Source organism: Impatiens glandulifera, chromosome 2 (assembly GCF_907164915.1).
Source record: "Impatiens glandulifera chromosome 2, dImpGla2.1, whole genome shotgun sequence".
Taxonomy (NCBI): domain Eukaryota; kingdom Viridiplantae; phylum Streptophyta; class Magnoliopsida; order Ericales; family Balsaminaceae; genus Impatiens; species Impatiens glandulifera.
This window is the reverse complement of record NC_061863.1, coordinates 48128080-48146982: the sequence shown is the minus strand read 5'-3', so window position 1 is coordinate 48146982 and position 18903 is coordinate 48128080. Positions and strand designations below refer to the sequence as shown.

Genomic DNA, 18903 nt, shown 5'->3' with positions numbered 1-18903 from the left:
AACATAGTGATTACTTGAACTCATAGTTTCATATAATGTTCTAAATGAGAGCTCTCCAGATTCTGAAATTGAAAGAATTTGTCTATTTGAGTATCATTAACTGCAGTTGAGATGTTCTTAGGGCATTCAATTTCATGAAAGGAAGAGCAGTCGTAGATGCGAAGTTTCGTGAGAAGAGCAGTATGATTTAGATATTTAAATATTGTGGTTGTTAGTTTATATGTTTAGATTTAAACATTCGAGGTTGACAATGTTGTCGTTGTTATTGCCTTATTGTAAGGATATTTGGTGTAATTTGTTGCTTGGCTGAAATATTGAGTTTAATTAGTATGTATTCGATTATTTTTGTACGAGTCCACACATACGGGTTGACGATAGAAACGGTTTTCAGACCCATGCTTATTGACATATAGATACAAAAATACAATATAAATAAATATAACAAACACAATAATTAATTTAATATATATATATATATATATATAATGAATTAATACCTTGAAAAAAAAAATCAATCTTGAGAATAATTAAACAGATTTCATGCTCAAAAACGGTAAATTTGTTTTGTTTATATATAAAAGGTCTAACAGTTAGAATCCCCAAGTTTTGTGACACAAGTGAATTGAAAAATGACCAAACCTAAAGAAGCAAACAATGCACCGTTAGACTATCTAGAGTTTGCATAATATCTAAGTTATAACTAACTAGAATTTTGTTTAAATTAGATAGACAAATTGAACCACAAAACTCTCAAATGTGTATATACTAGTGTTACTACTAGCACAAGGTCTTTGCCGTGTCTTCTTCTTGTTGGAGATGATGTCAGCAGCTAAAGATCCGAAGGTTCAAACGGGACTCTCACAAACAGCTGCCCTTGCAGAGTTACTACAGCTGAAGTTTGATGAGGATCAATTCTAGATGGCAGGGTCACAACCTGCAAACACAACAGTAACCTAACCTTGCTAAGCGCCCAACCATCAAGTAAAAACAAAGAAATATATTTGTCTTTACAAAGATATAGAATGTACACAAACCTTTTTGAAAGGTGTGACACCCCAAGGGTTATCGAGTTGTTCGGGTTGACCAGATATAACTAAACGTCCTGCAGGATCAGACTGCACTCGCACCTGATTCGACAATTGAACAAATTGGTTCACTTTATTCAAATACATTTCAAAGCTATATACAGACTTCTTTTTTTACTAACCTCTTCACGCAAAAGCCCGGGAACCAGAGCATATACCTCAAAGCAGTCCTTCTGTGTTTATATTTCCAGATTGGTTTAAAATAACTAAATGACAATTTTAAGGCCATATGAACAGTTGCCAATGAAAACTTACGGTTTTATGTACATTCACCTTCACCCAATCAGCAGGGGGGCCAATGTCCACAACTAACGAATCAACTCTGTTCAAAAGAAGATCATGTATGAATTAGAGGTTTACAATTGTCTAAACGTCAAAAGGCCTGCCATTTTAAGTATGAACTTACTGGGGCTTTGATGACTTTAGTCGTGCCACTTTCAGAGATCGATCAACTGGCGAAGATTTTTTCCTCTTAAGCAAACCTGAATTAAGAATTTAATAGGGTTTCAGATATAACCACTAATAACATATTTAGATGTTGAGGAATAATCATACCAATGCTTTTAATTTGCTTTTCACGTCTAGGCAATGGAGTTGAATTCTTATCCTACAACAAAAAAAATGCATTGTCAGCTTCACTGTGTAGCCAGATATCTTTTGAAACAAGACTCGAAATATAGTCATTGGTGGTTCTCCGAAACCTTTATAATTGGGTCCCCAACTTCACCATTTCCAAGGAGACGTTGAGAGTGCCAACCTTGCATAGCACGAGCTGCAGAATCCCTTCTTGCCCTACCAGATCCTGATGCTTGATTAACAGACACCTGCTTTAAATAAAATTCCATACAAAAAGTGTACAAGAATGTGTCATCACATATACCAATGGCCGAAAGGGGGGCACAAAATCAATACAAGGAAAACAACTCATTTTGCTTCATGAACTTGCAACTAAAGCTTGTTTTGCTTCTTTAGACAGAGGATAATACCTTGAAGCTGCACCAATTGTGTAAAGATGATTTAGGAATTCAACGGAATTAAGCAAGAAATGACAGAAGTAATTTGAGCCGTTTAAAAATGTTCAGCAAAATGAGCCTTTGATACAAATTCAGGAACAAAACGAGCCTTTGATACAAGTTCAGGAACAAAACGAGCTATATAACAAATAAAATTCTTTTCCTACATCCAAATCAAGTCACCTGGTTACCAACAGTGGGAGCATCACCATAATGTCCATCAGAAAAAGGAAGTTCCCCACATTGCAACTTGAACTTTTCATATTCTAGTAATGCCTGCAAAATATGTACATGAAAACAACTATGTCATTTAACTATCAAATCTATTATGCTGAGTAAGTCAGATATAAAGAAAATAGCAACAGATGATGCAACAAAAGGGAGGCGTAAAATCTGATATAACATCAAATAACCTTTTCATAGAAACATCTGAATGTCCATGACACTGTAGTGCAGGTCCTGCACAAGTACAAGAGAAGGCAATTTCAGTCTTAACTTTTAGTAAAGGGTTGTAAAACAATGGCCCGTTTGGAAACACTTTTGTCTGTCATCTCACATTTGAAAACAAAAATTAGTCGGACACAGATTCACAAATTTATTTGCAATTACTCATCTGAATCCGGATTCAGTGGATCCAGAAACTGAAAGTGTTTCCAAATGAGCATAAAAAAGGAAAAGCTTAATCATCTCCTCCAATCCTTCTGCCCTATTCACATAAGAGATCGATTATTTACCGTACATGGTCGTTCTCTCTTAGGTATACACTATAATTACCCATATCTCATATCACCATGGATGTGATACTCCTTGAACAATAACCATGCGACTCTAGAAAGTACATTCAATGGGAAAATGATCATAACTCAATTTATAGTGCTTACTTTGGGGGTTTGAATGATTCTCCAACTTGTCGCCAAAGTTTACAAGACGTCACCTACAAATGCCAGAGACAAGAGCAACCATCTAAGCAAGACCATTGATAATAAAATGAAGTCAAATTAATTGTTAATCAGGAGACCTGCTCGTATCCACCAAGTCTGATGACAGCTCTCCATAACCTAAAAAAAAATTACTAAAGTAATAAGTAATTGTAGCTGCCAAACTCAAAACTTAGGCTGTGAAAGGACTAACTTGAGGCAATTTAAAGGCTCTCCATAAAACTTTGGGGGTTTAAACTCTAGGCACCGCTCCTTGTGAAATGTTTCTAGCTCCTTCATGAATTCAGTCTGTTCCTCCTCCGATCCTGACTCATCAGCATCAACACAATCAGCTGGCAAAAGAAACGATTTTCCCGAGCTTCTAATCTCATCGTTATGTTCTAAAGCATCCTTATTTTGTTCTGAAAATTCATATTCCATTTCCCCAGTTGCTAGCAACTCTGTTCCTGAAACAGTGCGATTCGACTCCTCCTCCTTTACTTCATCGTCTTGATCATTGCTCAATGCCTCCTCCTTTGTTGCAATAGGAATGACCGAATCTCTTTCAGGCGCACCATCACTTACTGTCTTTCCATTTACATCATCAATGTTTGTCTCATTAACATCCTCACCATCGCTCAATTGACTATCCATATTCTCAGTCTCCATTTCCGTCTTTTGATTCTTCAAATTCTCACTCAATCCATCCTCTGTCCGCTCAGCATTGTTCTCCACCTCATCACTGGCTAAATCAGATTCCACAGGAGCTTTACCAGCCTCCGGAAGCTCTCCAGAACAGTTCTTAGAATCATCTAAAGGTCCACCATTAGGTTTCATGGGTTCTTCAGTCTTAACATCACTAAGCTCATTCGACCCACAAAGAGTTAGTGGGTCATTTCCGTCATTTGCATTATCGTCAGCGTTAGAGGAAGATGGGTTTACTTCTTCTACTTGGACATCAGTCATCGTGGCATCCAGCGTTTCCTCAACTTTGTTATCGTCTTCAACGCAATCAGACATCACTGCTTTTCAAATAAGGAAGGGGGAAATTAGTTAATTGACAAAGATAGAACATAACCCAAAAACCCCCTATCGAAGACAAATAAGAAACTAACAATCCAAACTGCAGTCTTCCCAACAAGAAAAATGGGAGGCTTTTTGCAAACTCAAGAGAAAGAAGAGCGTGAAGACGAAGCTAGAAAGAAAGATTTGAGCAGCACTGCATCTGACATGGTAAGAAAGAGAGGAATGAAGGAAGATAGATAGATAGATACCTGTATCAAAAACTGTGTATTTCTTGGAAGAATCGAAAACGTTCGATGTTCTTCAAATGGAGGCAGCGAATGTTTTCCGTCTCAAGACGACGACTACGGCAGATTCCGGTCCCGACGATTCCAACCAAACAAACAAACCCTTCTCGCCGTGACCTTAATTTCTGAAAACAAGATTCGCTACTTCTTTTTCTTTTTATATATAATATTTGTTTATTCATTTCAGTTTAAACATGTGTACTGTATCTTTCTTTTTTTTTTTTTAAAATAAAATTTACTTTTTTATTTATCAAAATCTGTTTTTAATAGAAATTTAACATGGGATTGAAATTTATTTATTCAAACTTTCTTCCAATATCCAATCGAGACCAATCATGAGTGTGATTTTGTTTGTTTGGGTGTTAGACCTTGTCATGTTGTCGCCTGTCGGTGTAGTATGTTATCGCAGGTAGGGTTATCTTTGAAATTTGTTCTTTTTTCTAGTCACGGAACGACACAACTTTATGAATACGAACGTTTATGCATGATACCCAGCTTTAGAACGGACTCATGATTTAAAGTTGGGGTGGAGTGGTGGACTTAAAAAATATTATGGTAAAAATAAAAAAATAACGAGGAAATTTTGAATAAAAAAAATGGGACAACGGATTAAGTATGTAGCCCGCAAAGGCGCAAACACACTTAATCAGACGCAGTTTGACCTTGTCATGTTGTCGGTGTAGTATGTTATCGTAGTTAGGGGTTACTTTTGAAATTCGTTCTTTTTTCTAGTCACGGAACGACACGACTTTCTGAATACGAACGTTTATGCACGATACCCAACTTTAGAACGGACTCATGATTTAAAGTTGGGGTGGAGTGGTGGACTTAAAAAATATTATGGTAAAAATAAAAAAATAACGAGGAAATTTTGAATAAAAAAAATGGGACAACGGATTAAGTATGTAGCCCGCAAAGGCGCAAACACACTTAATCAGACGCAGTTTGACCTTGTCATGTTGTCGGTGTAGTATGTTATCGTAGTTAGGGGTTACTTTTGAAATTCGTTCTTTTTTCTAGTCACGGAACGACACGACTTTCTGAATACGAACGTTTATGCACGATACCCAACTTTAGAACGGACTCATGATTTAAAGTTGGGGTGGAGTGGTGGACTTAAAAAATATTATGGTAAACATAAAAAAAAATAACGAGGAAATTTTGAATAAAAAAAATGGGACAACGGATTAAGTATGTAGCCCGCAAAGGCGCAAACACACTTAATCAGACGCAGAACTTGCCGTCTAATAGGCTCGAACTCAGGATCTTAAGTTAAATATTCACCACTTATCAGATGAAAATTTTGAATAAAATGAGTGAATAAAAGTAAGTTTTACCATTTTTCATAGATAAATAAATAGTGTATTATATTGAAATTTTTTAATAATTAGATAAATAAATAGTGTATTACATTGAATTTTTTTAAGAAATTAGTGTTGATGTCAAATTTCTACCATAAAATATATTTTTTTTCGTGGTTCCCTGTATAGATCCATCTTACTCGTAATTATTTTGAATTTTTATGACATGTTTCATCTGGAAAAATTAATTCTTACTCATATTTCATTACAAAAAATAATTCATTTACGAATGAATTTCATTAGAGTAGGATTTGCCGCATTAGCCTATCTATTTCGAAGGAGATGGATGCCATAAGGATGGCTTCAATTTTGTATTGTATTCGTTGTTCAGTGCTATAATAAGTTTAAAAGACATGTTATAGTTGACGTTTTTCGCATTTCTAGGATGCACGTCTTGATCGACAGATTATCGGAGGTCCAATATGAATTCCCTATTTATGATGGTAAATTGAGTTATTTCAACATTATATTATAGATATATATATTGTTCAATCTTCTATTTTTGTCTCAGAATACTACATGAATATTGTATACTGTTGGATGCATTTTATGGTGAATTTTCATTTGTTATCTACTATAATACCAATCACTGAAATAATTCTTTGCAATGAAGTACTTCGAGCTTCATAAACCTCATCATCTAATTCATATATAATCTTCTTTATTTAGGCTTATAGGTGAAGAAGAAAGATGAGATTGGACTTAGTAGGGTACTAGCCTTAAAACAATCTTCATTGTAACCGATCGATATTATAAACTTAAGGGTAACGTTGTCTTTTCTGATTTATGTAATTTTATCCTAGAAGGGTAGAGTAGTTTATGCTAGCTCTTCTCAAGAACATAAAACCGAATGCAGATGGTTTTAAATGCATCAAATGTAGATGTTATGTCTAAAGTCATAAACAAAAACATTTTAGTTAATTTCTGAGTTAAACAATGTTCATCAGGTCCTCCGATTAAGGATCAACATTGAATCAAGTATCAGTATTTTAGGTTCAAGTAAGGTTAGTAATTTTAGAACATAAAGATTGTTGCCCTACTTGAAGGTAAAAGTCACAATCAACTGCATTTCGTTTGTAATTTAATAGTTTGCTGATTTTTTTCCCTTAAAAACTTAATTTAGATATAATTAATTAGTTTGGGTTAATTGCATAAAACATTCACATAACTCTCTTAATACATCTATTAACTAGGCCAAGTTATTCAAACATTCATTCACTAGTTACACATGATTCTTGAGAGATAATTTGTTCAAGACTTTTTATAGACATTATTTATATTATTTCAATCATTTGAATGATTTTTTATCTTAAATTTTGAAGACGCATGATGGAATCGAGAGGGTATTGACGGACGTACGTCACGTCCCAAACCTTATTTGAATGATTCGCAAAAGGACTTTTCACATGCATCCGGTTACGTCTCGCAGCAACAGGGCAATTTCTTCCAAAAAATTTTAAGTGGAGCACAATATAATTTTCCGGGTGCATTTATTTTTTTTGCACAAGCTTTCCATTCCAAATTTTAATTATTAATTAATAAATCTTCACCTATTCTATTTTGAGAATTTTTTATATTTGATATTTTATATAATATATTATAATATATTAAAAATGTATATTATTATAAATAAATAAATTTAATTCTTATAAAATATAAAAATTTAATAAATATATGTTATATATTTAAATTAAATTATATAATCAGAAAGCACACGGTAAGATAATGAACCAACCAATAAAAGACGGGAGCGATTCTCGTTTAGGTATTATGCGTAAATAATAACATACAATCCCACAGCAGAGGATCCCTTCCCGTTCTTCCCCCATTTTCTTTCTTTCCTTCTTCTACCTTCAAACACTCCCAATTCTTCACCAAAATAACTTCAAATTTCTGAAATCGCAAAACCTGATTACACTTCTTCCGATCTCCACCAATCTCTCTACACTTTTCCAATTTCTTTTCACCACTAGCCGCATCGCAAATCAAACCCTAGACCGCCAAATCACATTTTCAATCGCTTTTGTTTCTTGTTACGGTAATGATCTGTGATAAGAGATAATGGAGAACGAGATAATCGAATTCGACATAGGCATAGGTACCGGCGGGGTTGGAAGCGTAGACGATGGAATGGAAAGTGAACACATAACAGTCGATGAAGATATGGTGGATAGTTCTCCTACCGGCGGTATTGTAGTTGGTGGTGGTGGTGGTGGAGGAAATGGAATTTACGTACCTGAAGGAGACCCCGATCTTGAGCCTTTTGATGGAATGGAATTTGAATCAGAAGAAGCTGCTAAAGCTTTCTATAACTATTACGCAAGGCGTGTTGGTTTCAGTACTCGTGTAAGCTCCTCAAGAAGGTCAAGAAAAGACGGAGCAATCATACAGAGATCATTCGTTTGTGCTAAGGAGGGTTTTCGTAACCTGAATGAGAAACGAACAAAGGATAGAGAGATCAAACGTCCTCGTTCTATTACTCGTGTAGGTTGTAAAGCATCGCTTTCGGTTAAGATACAAGATTCTGGTAAGTGGATTGTGTCTGGTTTCGTTAAGGAACATAATCACGAGCTTGTTCCACCTGACCAGGTTCATTGTCTTCGGTCGCATAGACAAATCTCGGGTCCGGCTAAGACTCTGATTGATACTTTACAGGCTGCTGGAATGGGTCCTAGGAAGATTATGTCAGCTCTTATTAGAGAATATGGAGGTATTAGTAATGTCGGTTTTACTGAAGTAGATTGTAGGAATTACATGAGAAATAATCGACAGAGAAGTTTAGAAGGAGATACCCAGCTTCTATTAGACTATCTGAGGCAAATGCATGCTGATAATCCTTCTTTCTTCTATGCTGTTCAAGGCGATGATGATGAACAACAACAGTATACAGGTAATGTCTTTTGGTCTGATCCGAAGGCGAGGATGAACTACACATCGTTTGGTGATACGGTAACATTCGACACAACTTACAGATCAAACAGGTATAGACTTCCATTCGCACCTTTTACTGGGATAAACCATCATGGGCAGCCTGTTCTGTTTGGCTGTGCTTTCCTCGTAAACGAATCGGAAGCCTCCTTTGTTTGGCTATTCAGAACATGGTTAACTGCAATGTCCGGTCATCATCCTGTTTCGATAACAACTGATTACGACACCATAATCAGGTCGGCCATAATGCAGGTTTTCCCAGATACCCGGCATCGTTTCTGTAAATGGCACATATTTAAGAAATGTCAGGAGAAAATGTCCAATGTGTTTCTGGAACATCCAACTTTTGAGGCTGACTTACATAAGTGTGTCAATCTGAGTGAATCTGTCGAAGAGTTCGAGTCCTGTTGGCTGTCGATTGTGGATAAGTTTGAACTTCGAGATCACGACTGGCTCGAGACTATCTACTCTGCCAGAAGACAATGGGTGCCTGTTTACCTAAGGGATACGTTTTTTGCAGAGATGTCGATTACTAGTATAAACTCGTACTTCGATGGGTATGTGAATGCCTCGACAAACCTAAGCCAGTTCTTCAAACTATACGAGAAGGCGTTGGAGAGTCGGAATGAGAAAGAAGTGAAAGCCGATTACGATACATTGAACTCTTCCCCTGTTCTGAAGACACCTTCTCCTATGGAGAAGCAAGCGTCTGAATTATACACAAGAAAGTTATTCGTTAGGTTTCAAGAAGAGTTGGTTGGGACGCTTACCTTCATGGCTTCCAAAGTGGCGGATGGAGAGGTAACCACTTATCAAGTAGCGAAATTCGGGGAGGATTACAAATCTCACTTTGTTAAGTTTAATGTTCTTGAGATGCAAGTGATGTGCAGTTGTCAGATGTTTGAGTTCTCAGGTCTTCTATGTAGACACGTGCTGACAGTTTTCCGGGTGACGAATGTTTTAACTCTTCCGTCTCATTACATTTTGAAACGATGGACGAGAAATGCCAAGAGCACGGTTACCTTAGACGAACGTGCTAGCGACGTGTTTAATAATTACTTAGAATCTCAGACGTTTAGATACAATAACTTACGTCATCAGGCATTCAAGTTCGTGGATGAAGGCGCTCAGTCTATTGAATCATATAATGTTGCGCTCTTAGCTCTGGAAGAGGCTGCTAGAAGAGTTTCTGCTGCCACAAGTAACGAGACAAGAACAAGTATGATTAATGGACGCCTTAGGGTGAATCAAGCCAGTAATGGCAGCAGGACAAATTACGAGGTTGTTCTTGTTGGGAGCGATCATGAAAAAACCACCTGCCAGCAATTAACCGAGGTTAGTTCTTTGACTCTCTATTGGACTAAAGGAAACTCTAAAATCTAATGTATGATTTGCTTATTTGTAGGACGACATGGACAAAAAGATTGAAGATCTAAGTCATGAATTGGAATGTGCTAACCGTAAATGTGAAGTCTATCGAGCAAATTTGCTATCGGTACTGAAACATATCGAGGACCATAAACAACAGCTTTCAGTCAAAGTCCAGAACATAAAGCTCAGCATGAAAGATGTTTAAAAAGGTGCAATAAATTTATGGAAAGTGTTAATAATCCTCTTTTTTCTAACACCATCCAGTTTTTAAATGCTAGATTAGAAGAATCAGAGTTACTATTTGTAACATTTAACCCTGCAGCATCTCTTTTTATTACATAACTGAATCCAAAATTTTCATATAAAACTGCTTACAGCATGCCATCGTCTGCATCCTTCGAGAAAACTCCGCCATATCAAAGCATTTGGCGGAAAAGGCATTTTACAGATTAACCTTTCCGCCTCCTTAAAGCGACCACATATGGTCAGCATACCCACCATTACAACATAATGACCAATATCTGGTTCAATCTCCATTGTACTAAAAACTTCCATCCCTTCACAAACCAAACCAGCATGTCTACAAGCCGAAAGCACAGCCATGAAAGTAACACCATCTGGCTTCAACTCGCCAACCGCCTCCATTTCTCTAAACTTCTCCAAAGCCTCCTCCCCTTTCCCGTGAAGTCCAAGCGCCGAAATTAGCGCAGTCCATGTTATCACATTTTTCTCCACTGTTTCTTCGAAGATCTTCAAAGAACTCGAAGGACTTCCACATTTTCCGTACATGTCTATCATAACATTGCAAACAAACGTGTCGCAAAGTTTGAAATCATTCTTTACGATGAAACCGTGTAGGCTACTACCCAAAGCTAGGTTACAGAGTTTAGTACAAGCCGTCAAGAGGCTAATGTAAGTGCAATTGTCTGGATGCTGTCCGGATTTTCGCATTTGTTTGAAAAGATCGAAAACCTCGTATAGATCGTTGTTACGACAGCAAGCTTCGATCAATATGTTCCATGACAATAAATCCGGTTCCATCAGCCGAGTAAACAACTCTTGTGTTTTATGATACTGTCCTGTTCTGTTATAAACAGCTGCAATTGCGTTATATACGAAAACCGATTCCTGAGCATGGAAAGCGTCGTTGTATATTATATTGTTTTCCGCGTATGAAGTTATTAGAGAGCTTAAAACATACTCGTTCTGTTCGTACCCATTTTTTACTATCGAAGAGTGAATCTGCTCTAACAGCGTTAACGGAAGAAACGATTTAAGTAGGGTCGAGAACGAAACTTCGTTTGGTGGAGGACCGGATAGAATCATCTCCTTCAGAAGTGAAATCGAAGTTAACCAGCATCGGTTTGAGTAACCATTGATCAACCCGTTCCACGAAACTACATTCTTCTCACATATCTCGTCGAAGCAACGTCGCGATTCTTCCAACAATCCGTGTTTCGCGTAGAAATCAACCAAAACCGACCCGACATGTAAGTCAGTCTCCGATATCTGTTTGATGATCTTGGCGTGGACGAATTCTCCATATATTGGGGCACACAAGGATGTAAACAAGTTAACCGCACTCACGAAAGTTGCCTGGTTTGGTCGGACTCCATTCCGTAGCATTTCTAAAAAGAAATTAACCCCGTTTTCAGTTTGATCAGTTTTCGCCATTAATCCAAGAATTGTATTCCACGAAACAACGTTCGAATAAGGCTTTATCTCGTTGAAGATCTTCTCTGCTATCTGGAGACCCGAGCATTTAGCGTACATGTTTATAAGAGAATTCGCGAGTGTAACTGTATCGAGAAACCCGTTTTTCATCACTAATCCATGTATTTGATGTCCTTCTTCAAGGTTGTCTGGATGTGAACATGATGATAATACACCAATATAGGAAGGTTCAGAGATGCGTTCTTCTTCTTCTTCCATCCTTAACAAATCTCTGAACATAAAGAAGGATTGTTGAGGAAATCCATTGCGTCCAAACAAAGATATCATGGTATTCCATGTAACCAAGTTCTTGTTCGGCATATCAACAAATAAATCAAAAGCTTCTTCTACGAAACCATGCATACCATACATGTTCATCAATGCCGTCCCAACAAAAGCGTTAATCTGAAGCATACCTGTTTTCAAAATCAAACCATGTAAGATACATCCCTTGTTTATATCCAAACTTTTGCAAGCTAAGATCCCGCTAAATGTATATTGCGTAGGCCAAAACCTGTTCATTCTCATCTCATAAAACAACTCCCAAGCCTCCATTTCATCGCTCTTACGACTGTAACCTCCAATTATAATGTTATACGAAGCAGCATTTCTCTCTTGCATTTCATCGAACAGTTCGCGTGCGTACCCTAACTTACCTGCAGCAATGTATCCGGACATGATGTTGTTACGAAGAATTATAGCTTCAGAGTATAAGCCCCACCAGCCTATTGTGATCGCAAACGCGTGAATCGTCTGGATTGTTTGGAGAGATCGGGCATTGCATTGTTTAAGTAAGGAAAACCAGTGTTGTGGTGGTGTACTACTACTGCATTGTGAATGGAAGCTTCTGAAGGAGATGAGGAAGGACCGTGCAGAGTTAGAAGCAGACATTAAAGGCGGCGGCATGACGTTAGATCATCTGAGAAAAGAAACGGCGGCTGATTTGACGGCGGATGACTTATTCCGGCAAGCTTTTGAAGATCGGTAGGGATGAGAAGAGAGAAAGAGATTACGTTTGAAGAAGAAGAAGAAGGAAAGCAACTGCTGTTTCAAGTTGTAACGAACTCAAGGCTGCCCCATATATATAAAAAAAAATAGAAATTTTTAAAAATTATTTGCAAATGTTAATCAGTTAGATATAATTTAATTACAGATAAAGATTATTTTTTATTTGATTTGATTCCATTTTGCAATGAACTTGTTTTTTTCTAATTTTTTTTTTCTATTCAACCCTTATAAACTTCATGTTCAGCAATGAATTTTCAATTAAAAAATAATAATTATTTTTTTTTAAAAAAATCAGTTCAGTTTAAAATTTATTTATTTTTCTATACAAGTTCATATTCTTTTTCTAATCCTCCGTATGGTTTTTCGTTTGGTTTTAGATATAATACTGCGGATATAAAATATTAGTGTCAACAACTAAATTCTAGTTCATGTTTGGTAAAAGAATGGTATAAAAGTGAGCTGAGGTACAATTAAGTATCACAATTTGAAACCATCCAGAAAACTGAACCCAAATATCCCGACGATTTTTCACCGAAACCAAACGGGAATGATAATTATTTACTCCGTTTCGATATTACCCTGATTCCGAACACTATAAACATAATTAATTATATATTAATATATCTATTTATTAAATTTATAAGTTTATTTTTTATAATAATATAAAATTTTAATATATTACAATATATATTATATTAAAAAAATCGTTTATATAATTTTATTATATATATATATATATTTTTTTTTTTTTATTAACGGTGTCCCACGAGAATTCTCCTAAATCGAACAAAACAAACAGGACAAGGCGGGAATAATTTTTAAAAATTCCCAAAATAAAAATAGGACAATTTCTTAATTTCTGTCTAAAATAATATTTTATTAAAACAGTGTGGTTAAAATCTTGTTACTTGATTATTAATTTTTTTTGAAAATTTAAACTAGTTAAATTCTTATAATTATAATTTTTTTTAAAAGTAAAATTCTATACTTTTATAAATATTATACCATTTTACTTAAAAAAAAGTGTAAGTTAATTAATATTTAAAATTTATAAAAAAATATATTATTTATTCAAATAAATAAATTAATATAATTAATTTCATAAATATAACTTCTTTTATATTGTAATTTTTTAAAATTAATTTTATATTTAATTAATTATATATATATATATATTTTATTTTAACTTAGGAATAGGAAGCTAACATGAGTTATAATTTTTATTTTTATTTTTATTTAAAATATTTAAAATAAAATTAAAATAATAACTCTTACTACTAATATTATTTATTTTATAATAAATTCTCAATTTTATGAGTTCATAAACAATTTTAACTTTATAAAAATTTAACTTTATAAAAACTTAATATTCTAAGGGTTTGATGTATCATATATTTTGTCTATTTTTTTTTTTTTAATATTTGACTTTACAAATTTAATTATTTATATTAAATAACTTATAAACTAATTTTAATCAACTTTAATATTAATTAAAAAAATAACTATCCAAACATTCTCATATTAACATTTTAAAACAAATTTTCTTAATCTCAAATTAGTATATTAGTAAAACTTATTCAATATCATAAATTTAATTAATATATTTTTATGTTTTATTTTCTTAAAAAGTTAATACAACCCAAAACTTGAAACAAGATATTTAATCTCTTAAACAATATAATATTTGTTTTATTGTTCACCTCTAATTTATATATAAGATTTGAATATACCATAAGATATTAAAAAAGGGCAAAATAATAAATTTGAATTGCAATTTTTCTTACACAATAATTTATAATCACCAATAATTCTTCTTAGAAGAAGAAACAAAATGTTAATTCAAAAACATTTACTATTTGGATTGGCCAAGCTCAATATCTTTAACTACCTTATGATCATCATCATCTTCGTCCTCCTCGATCCTCTCGCTCAACAGCTTTACATCATCTTCCGATAAGCTGTTTTGTTTGCCGGCGGTGGTTTTCAGAGCATCATCTTGTTTTCCGGCCTCTACAGCCCAACTATACAATACCATTCCGACAACTACCACCGCCACTCCAACAACATTCTTCATCGTCAATTCCGAATCAAAAAGTAACCAACCCAATACAAGAATAAACACTGTTTTCATATGCCCTAAAACCTGAAATGAAACCGCCGAGAAACGACCTATACACAGATACTGACTCATATTGCAGAATACCGCTAACAAACACGACAGCAGAATGAACATCTGCCAAAGATTTCATTTTTACAAATTAATTAACTCAATAATTTGATTTGATTTAAACAATGAAAGATCATAGATTTAAAACTTACGAGAGCTCCATAAGAGAGACGATAGTTGAATATAGATCGACCCGTCAGGAATGAATCAAGGAATGGACCGAAAACGATGAGAGAAATGGCTTGTATTGGTGCTGTTTTGCTTAGCAATTCAAATGATCCGATCGAGTATTTCTTCTGTAAAGATCCAATTGACTAAAACCCAAAACGAAAACAATCAATCAATCCATGGATTCATGTTTTAATCGTAATGATCAAGAGAATATACTCACGATCTGTTGAAATGAAGTGGAGAGAACGGCGGCAAGGGCGAAGAAGAAACCTTTTCCATTAACGTTGACATCAGTTACAGTGCAAACGCCGACGCCGGCGACGACGATAACGACGGCTGATTTGACTTGTTTAGTGTAATGTTTACCGTTAAGGATCCATTCCATTACGCAAACCACAGGAATCATGCTCAATTTTGAAATCTAGAGAATAAAGAATGGTGTTTTAAACTGAAACAGGGTGGGTAAAGTAATTGAAAAACGATTTTCAATGGTACCTGATAAAACCCAACTGAGTTAAGCATGAGACTGAAATTCATTCCTGCAATTGACATATTGGCGACTAAAGAGAACCATAAAAGTTCAAAAAAGGGGATATGGGTTGATTCGGAATAACCGGCAGCTTTTGAAATCAGTCCGATTAAGGCCGTCATTGTAAAGTGGAAACCCGTTAATGTTGTGGCTGAAGAGAGGAAGAGATAAACAGAGAGAAATTAAAGAGGATGAAGAATCCGCCATGGAATAGTAAATTTAGAAAGTACTAACCAAAAGTGAAACCATAGCCGCCGGCAGACATGAGTTGTTTGTTTGCCATTATAAGACTGACGGAGCTGATTACGTTCATCGCCCAAGCGCCGACATCCGATACAGAGGACGATGAAGATGATGAAGAAGAAGATGAATCTTTCTCCGCCATCTCTTTTGAATGAATGATTATCAAGGAAGGTGGATGCAGGGGGGATATAGATTATTTGAAAACTGAGGATGAAAATGAAGAAAGACCCATTCCTTCTTCACTGATTACATAATGTCTAGTTTACGCGAGTGTTTCCTTTGGATCTGGGACGAGATTTCCGGCGGCGGCGATGGAGAAAGAAAGAATAAACAAGTGAAAACTTTGCGTACAGATTCTTCTTCTTCTGCTGCTGCGGCTGGCTGATTATTCATTCTCTACTGAGTTTGACTTTCTTTTGTCTCGAGATACGACAAGAAAAAATACTCATTTCTCCCACATCGGAGATGGAGATCCTCTAACCTATTTGCTTAAAAATATTTATAATCAAAGTCATTGTCAAAGGAAACTGTCAAATTAATATGTATAATAAAATCCATATTTCAACTACTGGGGATTGTCATAATATATATACATTTAATACTCTTTCTCATTAGCAATTATATTATTGAGGTTATTTCTAGAGACTATGTAATATAAATTTCAATATTCTTTTTTAATCATGGTCCATTAACATTTTATATTATTAGTATTTAAGTTGTAATATAATTTGTTGTTTCATTTAATATCAATCTTATAATTTAAATTATAATCATAAATATTATTATTATTTTTTATTTTAAAAGTGATATATATATTGTAAATAAGAAAATACAATAATAATTTATGGTGGGTAAAGATAACCAACCAAATATATCAAAATTCTTAAAACAAACTTAAAAAGAATAAATCTTGTTTGTGAAAATAAAATAATTTAATAAGACTCAATTATTGTACTTACAAGAATAGCAGTCTAACAAATTTTTTTTTTTATTTTCCCCCCATTTATTTATGAGTTATCTTGATTCAGTTCAATTATTGATAATTAGATTTGTCACTAACTCGTTCAAATTTACCAACAAATATATGGTTAGTGATAAGTAAATTTTGAATTTGTTAAAGGTTAAAATCATTTTAAATTATCGATTAATTTGTAATCCAATGTGCCACAAAGTTGAGTCATCTCTGGAAAATTTGATGAAATACCCTAAAATAAGGGGTAAATGCGCTGGTGACTAGGGCTTAATAAACATTACATTGATGGTCATTTACTCTAGTTGAACACCATTTTACCCTTCCGCGACCTTTTTTTTTATTTGTTTCTTCTCATTCTCTCTCTTCTCCATCCTAAACCCTAAGACGGAGATATTGAGCCGCATTTCTCTTCTCTTCATATGTGAACGACGAACACGAACACAACGGTGAAGACACTGCGAACTGAACTACGACGAAGAGGAGCTGCCTTTCTCTTCTCTTTAACCCTTATATCATTTATAGATGAATGTTTTGTGTAATTGATTCGGCTTGATTGAATGCAGGTGTTGATGGGGTCCCTATTGATTATGTTGGATTCGGTGGTGCGGTCTCATGTTGATTCGCCTTACGGAGCGGTCGCGATTGTTGATCACTTAATAGTTATCGATTGCATCTCGCGGTTGGTTGCGTCTCGCGATTGCGTCTACCGAATGTGTCTTGCGAATGCATCGCGTGAATGCGTCTCGCAAATGCATTCGCGAATGCGTCTCGTGACCTAAATTACGTCTCTTGACAATGATAAAAGTTTGGACTATGATTTGTTTTGATTTTGTTATTTAGGTGATCAAAATGAGTGAGAATGATGGTGAAAGAATTGTATTTGTAATTGTTGGGACAACTTGTTTTGTATTAAGTCGTCAACATTCTGTAGTTTGTTTATTCATATATAATCATCGAAAATGGATGTTTGACTGTAGATATATTGTTATTTTATGAGTATGTTGGTTATTTTAAATTAAGAATGTTTTTTTAAAGTGGAAAAAAGATGGAAGAGTAAACATTGTAAATTTTCATTAAGTTGAAATACAACTAAATGACTATGGTGAAGCTAAAAATAGGAAAATACATAGACATGATTTACAAGAAATTCTTATAGAAATTACCCACTACCTCACAAACTAAATCTGAAATGTTAAAAATAAGAGGAAATAACAGTAGTTTCAAATAACTTCAACACTCATCATTGCTTGAGTTGATGTAGATGTCAAGTTTCTCCTTTAAGAACTTTAACTTGTTCCTCAATAATAAGGCCTTGTGAACATGTCTGCTAACTGAAGTTCAATCTTGCAGTACTTCTCTTTTTGCACTTCCTTAAAAAAGAATAATTTGATGTTGAAATGTTTGGTTTCCCATGAAAAACAGGATTGTTCGAGATAAAAAATTCAGTTTGGTTGTCAACAAACACCTCTGTACAATTTTCTTGTCCTAAGCTTAGATCAATTAATACTTTTCTCTATCATAAAACTTTATTTTCAGCAACAATAATAACAATGAACTCTACAGCAAAATTATGAACAAACTACATATTGAACCCCGCGAGATGGATTCGCGAGACGCAATCGCGAGATGCAACCAACCGCGAGACGCAATTAATAACTATCAAGCGAGCAACAATCGCGCCCGCTCAGAAAGGCGAATCAACATCAAACTGCACCACTGCATCCAACATCATCAACAGGAACCCCATCGACATCTGAATTCAATCAAGGGGAATCAATTAAAAAACCCAAAACCCCAATATGCGTTCAATAATGAAATAAACAACAATGAGCGAAGAATAAGGAAGCATACCAGTATCGGACATCATCCTGGTGCTCATGGTTGCCTTTGCTGGGATTCTGTCATCGGAGTTCGGTCGTCTGGATGTTCGGCATTTAGGGTTTTAGAGATAAGAAGGAGAAGATTGAGAAAAGAGAGAACAAAGAAGAAAAAAAAAAGAAAATGGGAGAAATGAGAGAAATTATATTAAATAGTAAGAGCACTTTTCACGTGAAATATAATTGCGTCTCGCGAAAGGGCATTTTCGTCAGAAAAAAATAAAGTGGTCACAAGCG

General features: G+C 34.9%; 4 protein-coding genes across 6 annotated transcripts; 1 reads left to right on the top strand and 3 right to left on the bottom strand.

Moving 5' to 3' along the window:
- Positions 1 to 513: 513 nt before the first annotated feature.
- Positions 514 to 4444, bottom strand: LOC124927065 (AT-rich interactive domain-containing protein 6-like). 3 transcript variants are annotated; one of them, XM_047467407.1, is made up of 13 exons: positions 4290 to 4444; positions 3230 to 4040; positions 3117 to 3156; positions 2980 to 3032; positions 2512 to 2557; positions 2282 to 2374; positions 1787 to 1912; positions 1641 to 1692; positions 1492 to 1567; positions 1341 to 1407; positions 1208 to 1258; positions 1035 to 1127; positions 514 to 934 (listed from the first exon to the last, which is right to left on the bottom strand). In XM_047467407.1, exons 2-13 carry the CDS (start codon positions 4033 to 4035, stop codon positions 830 to 832), a joined length of 1608 nt encoding a protein of 535 aa, XP_047323363.1. In that variant the 5' UTR covers positions 4036 to 4040; positions 4290 to 4444; the 3' UTR covers positions 514 to 829. The 3 variants fall into 3 exon arrangements, with proteins under 3 accessions (XP_047323363.1, XP_047323362.1, XP_047323364.1); XM_047467406.1 differs by having other exon boundaries at positions 3230 to 4037; XM_047467408.1 differs by having other exon boundaries at positions 1787 to 1909; positions 3230 to 4037.
- A 3046-nt stretch (positions 4445 to 7490) lies between these two features.
- LOC124923871 (protein FAR1-RELATED SEQUENCE 5) lies at positions 7491 to 10327 on the top strand. The gene is made up of 2 exons (XM_047463854.1): positions 7491 to 9949; positions 10020 to 10327. Exons 1-2 carry the CDS (start codon positions 7748 to 7750, stop codon positions 10188 to 10190), a joined length of 2373 nt encoding a protein of 790 aa, XP_047319810.1. The 5' UTR covers positions 7491 to 7747; the 3' UTR covers positions 10191 to 10327.
- On the bottom strand, positions 10321 to 12767 carry LOC124923873 (pentatricopeptide repeat-containing protein At3g58590). Its single transcript, XM_047463855.1, has one exon. The coding sequence runs from the start codon at positions 12602 to 12604 to the stop codon at positions 10343 to 10345; it is 2262 nt and encodes a 753-aa protein (XP_047319811.1). The 5' UTR covers positions 12605 to 12767; the 3' UTR covers positions 10321 to 10342.
- A 1740-nt stretch (positions 12768 to 14507) lies between these two features.
- On the bottom strand, positions 14508 to 16180 carry LOC124927378 (UDP-rhamnose/UDP-galactose transporter 2-like). Its single transcript, XM_047467785.1, has 5 exons — positions 15808 to 16180; positions 15540 to 15724; positions 15265 to 15465; positions 15026 to 15187; positions 14508 to 14939 (listed from the first exon to the last, which is right to left on the bottom strand). The coding sequence occupies exons 1-5, from the start codon at positions 15956 to 15958 to the stop codon at positions 14559 to 14561; spliced, it is 1080 nt and encodes a 359-aa protein (XP_047323741.1). The 5' UTR covers positions 15959 to 16180; the 3' UTR covers positions 14508 to 14558.
- Positions 16181 to 18903: the final 2723 nt, after the last annotated feature.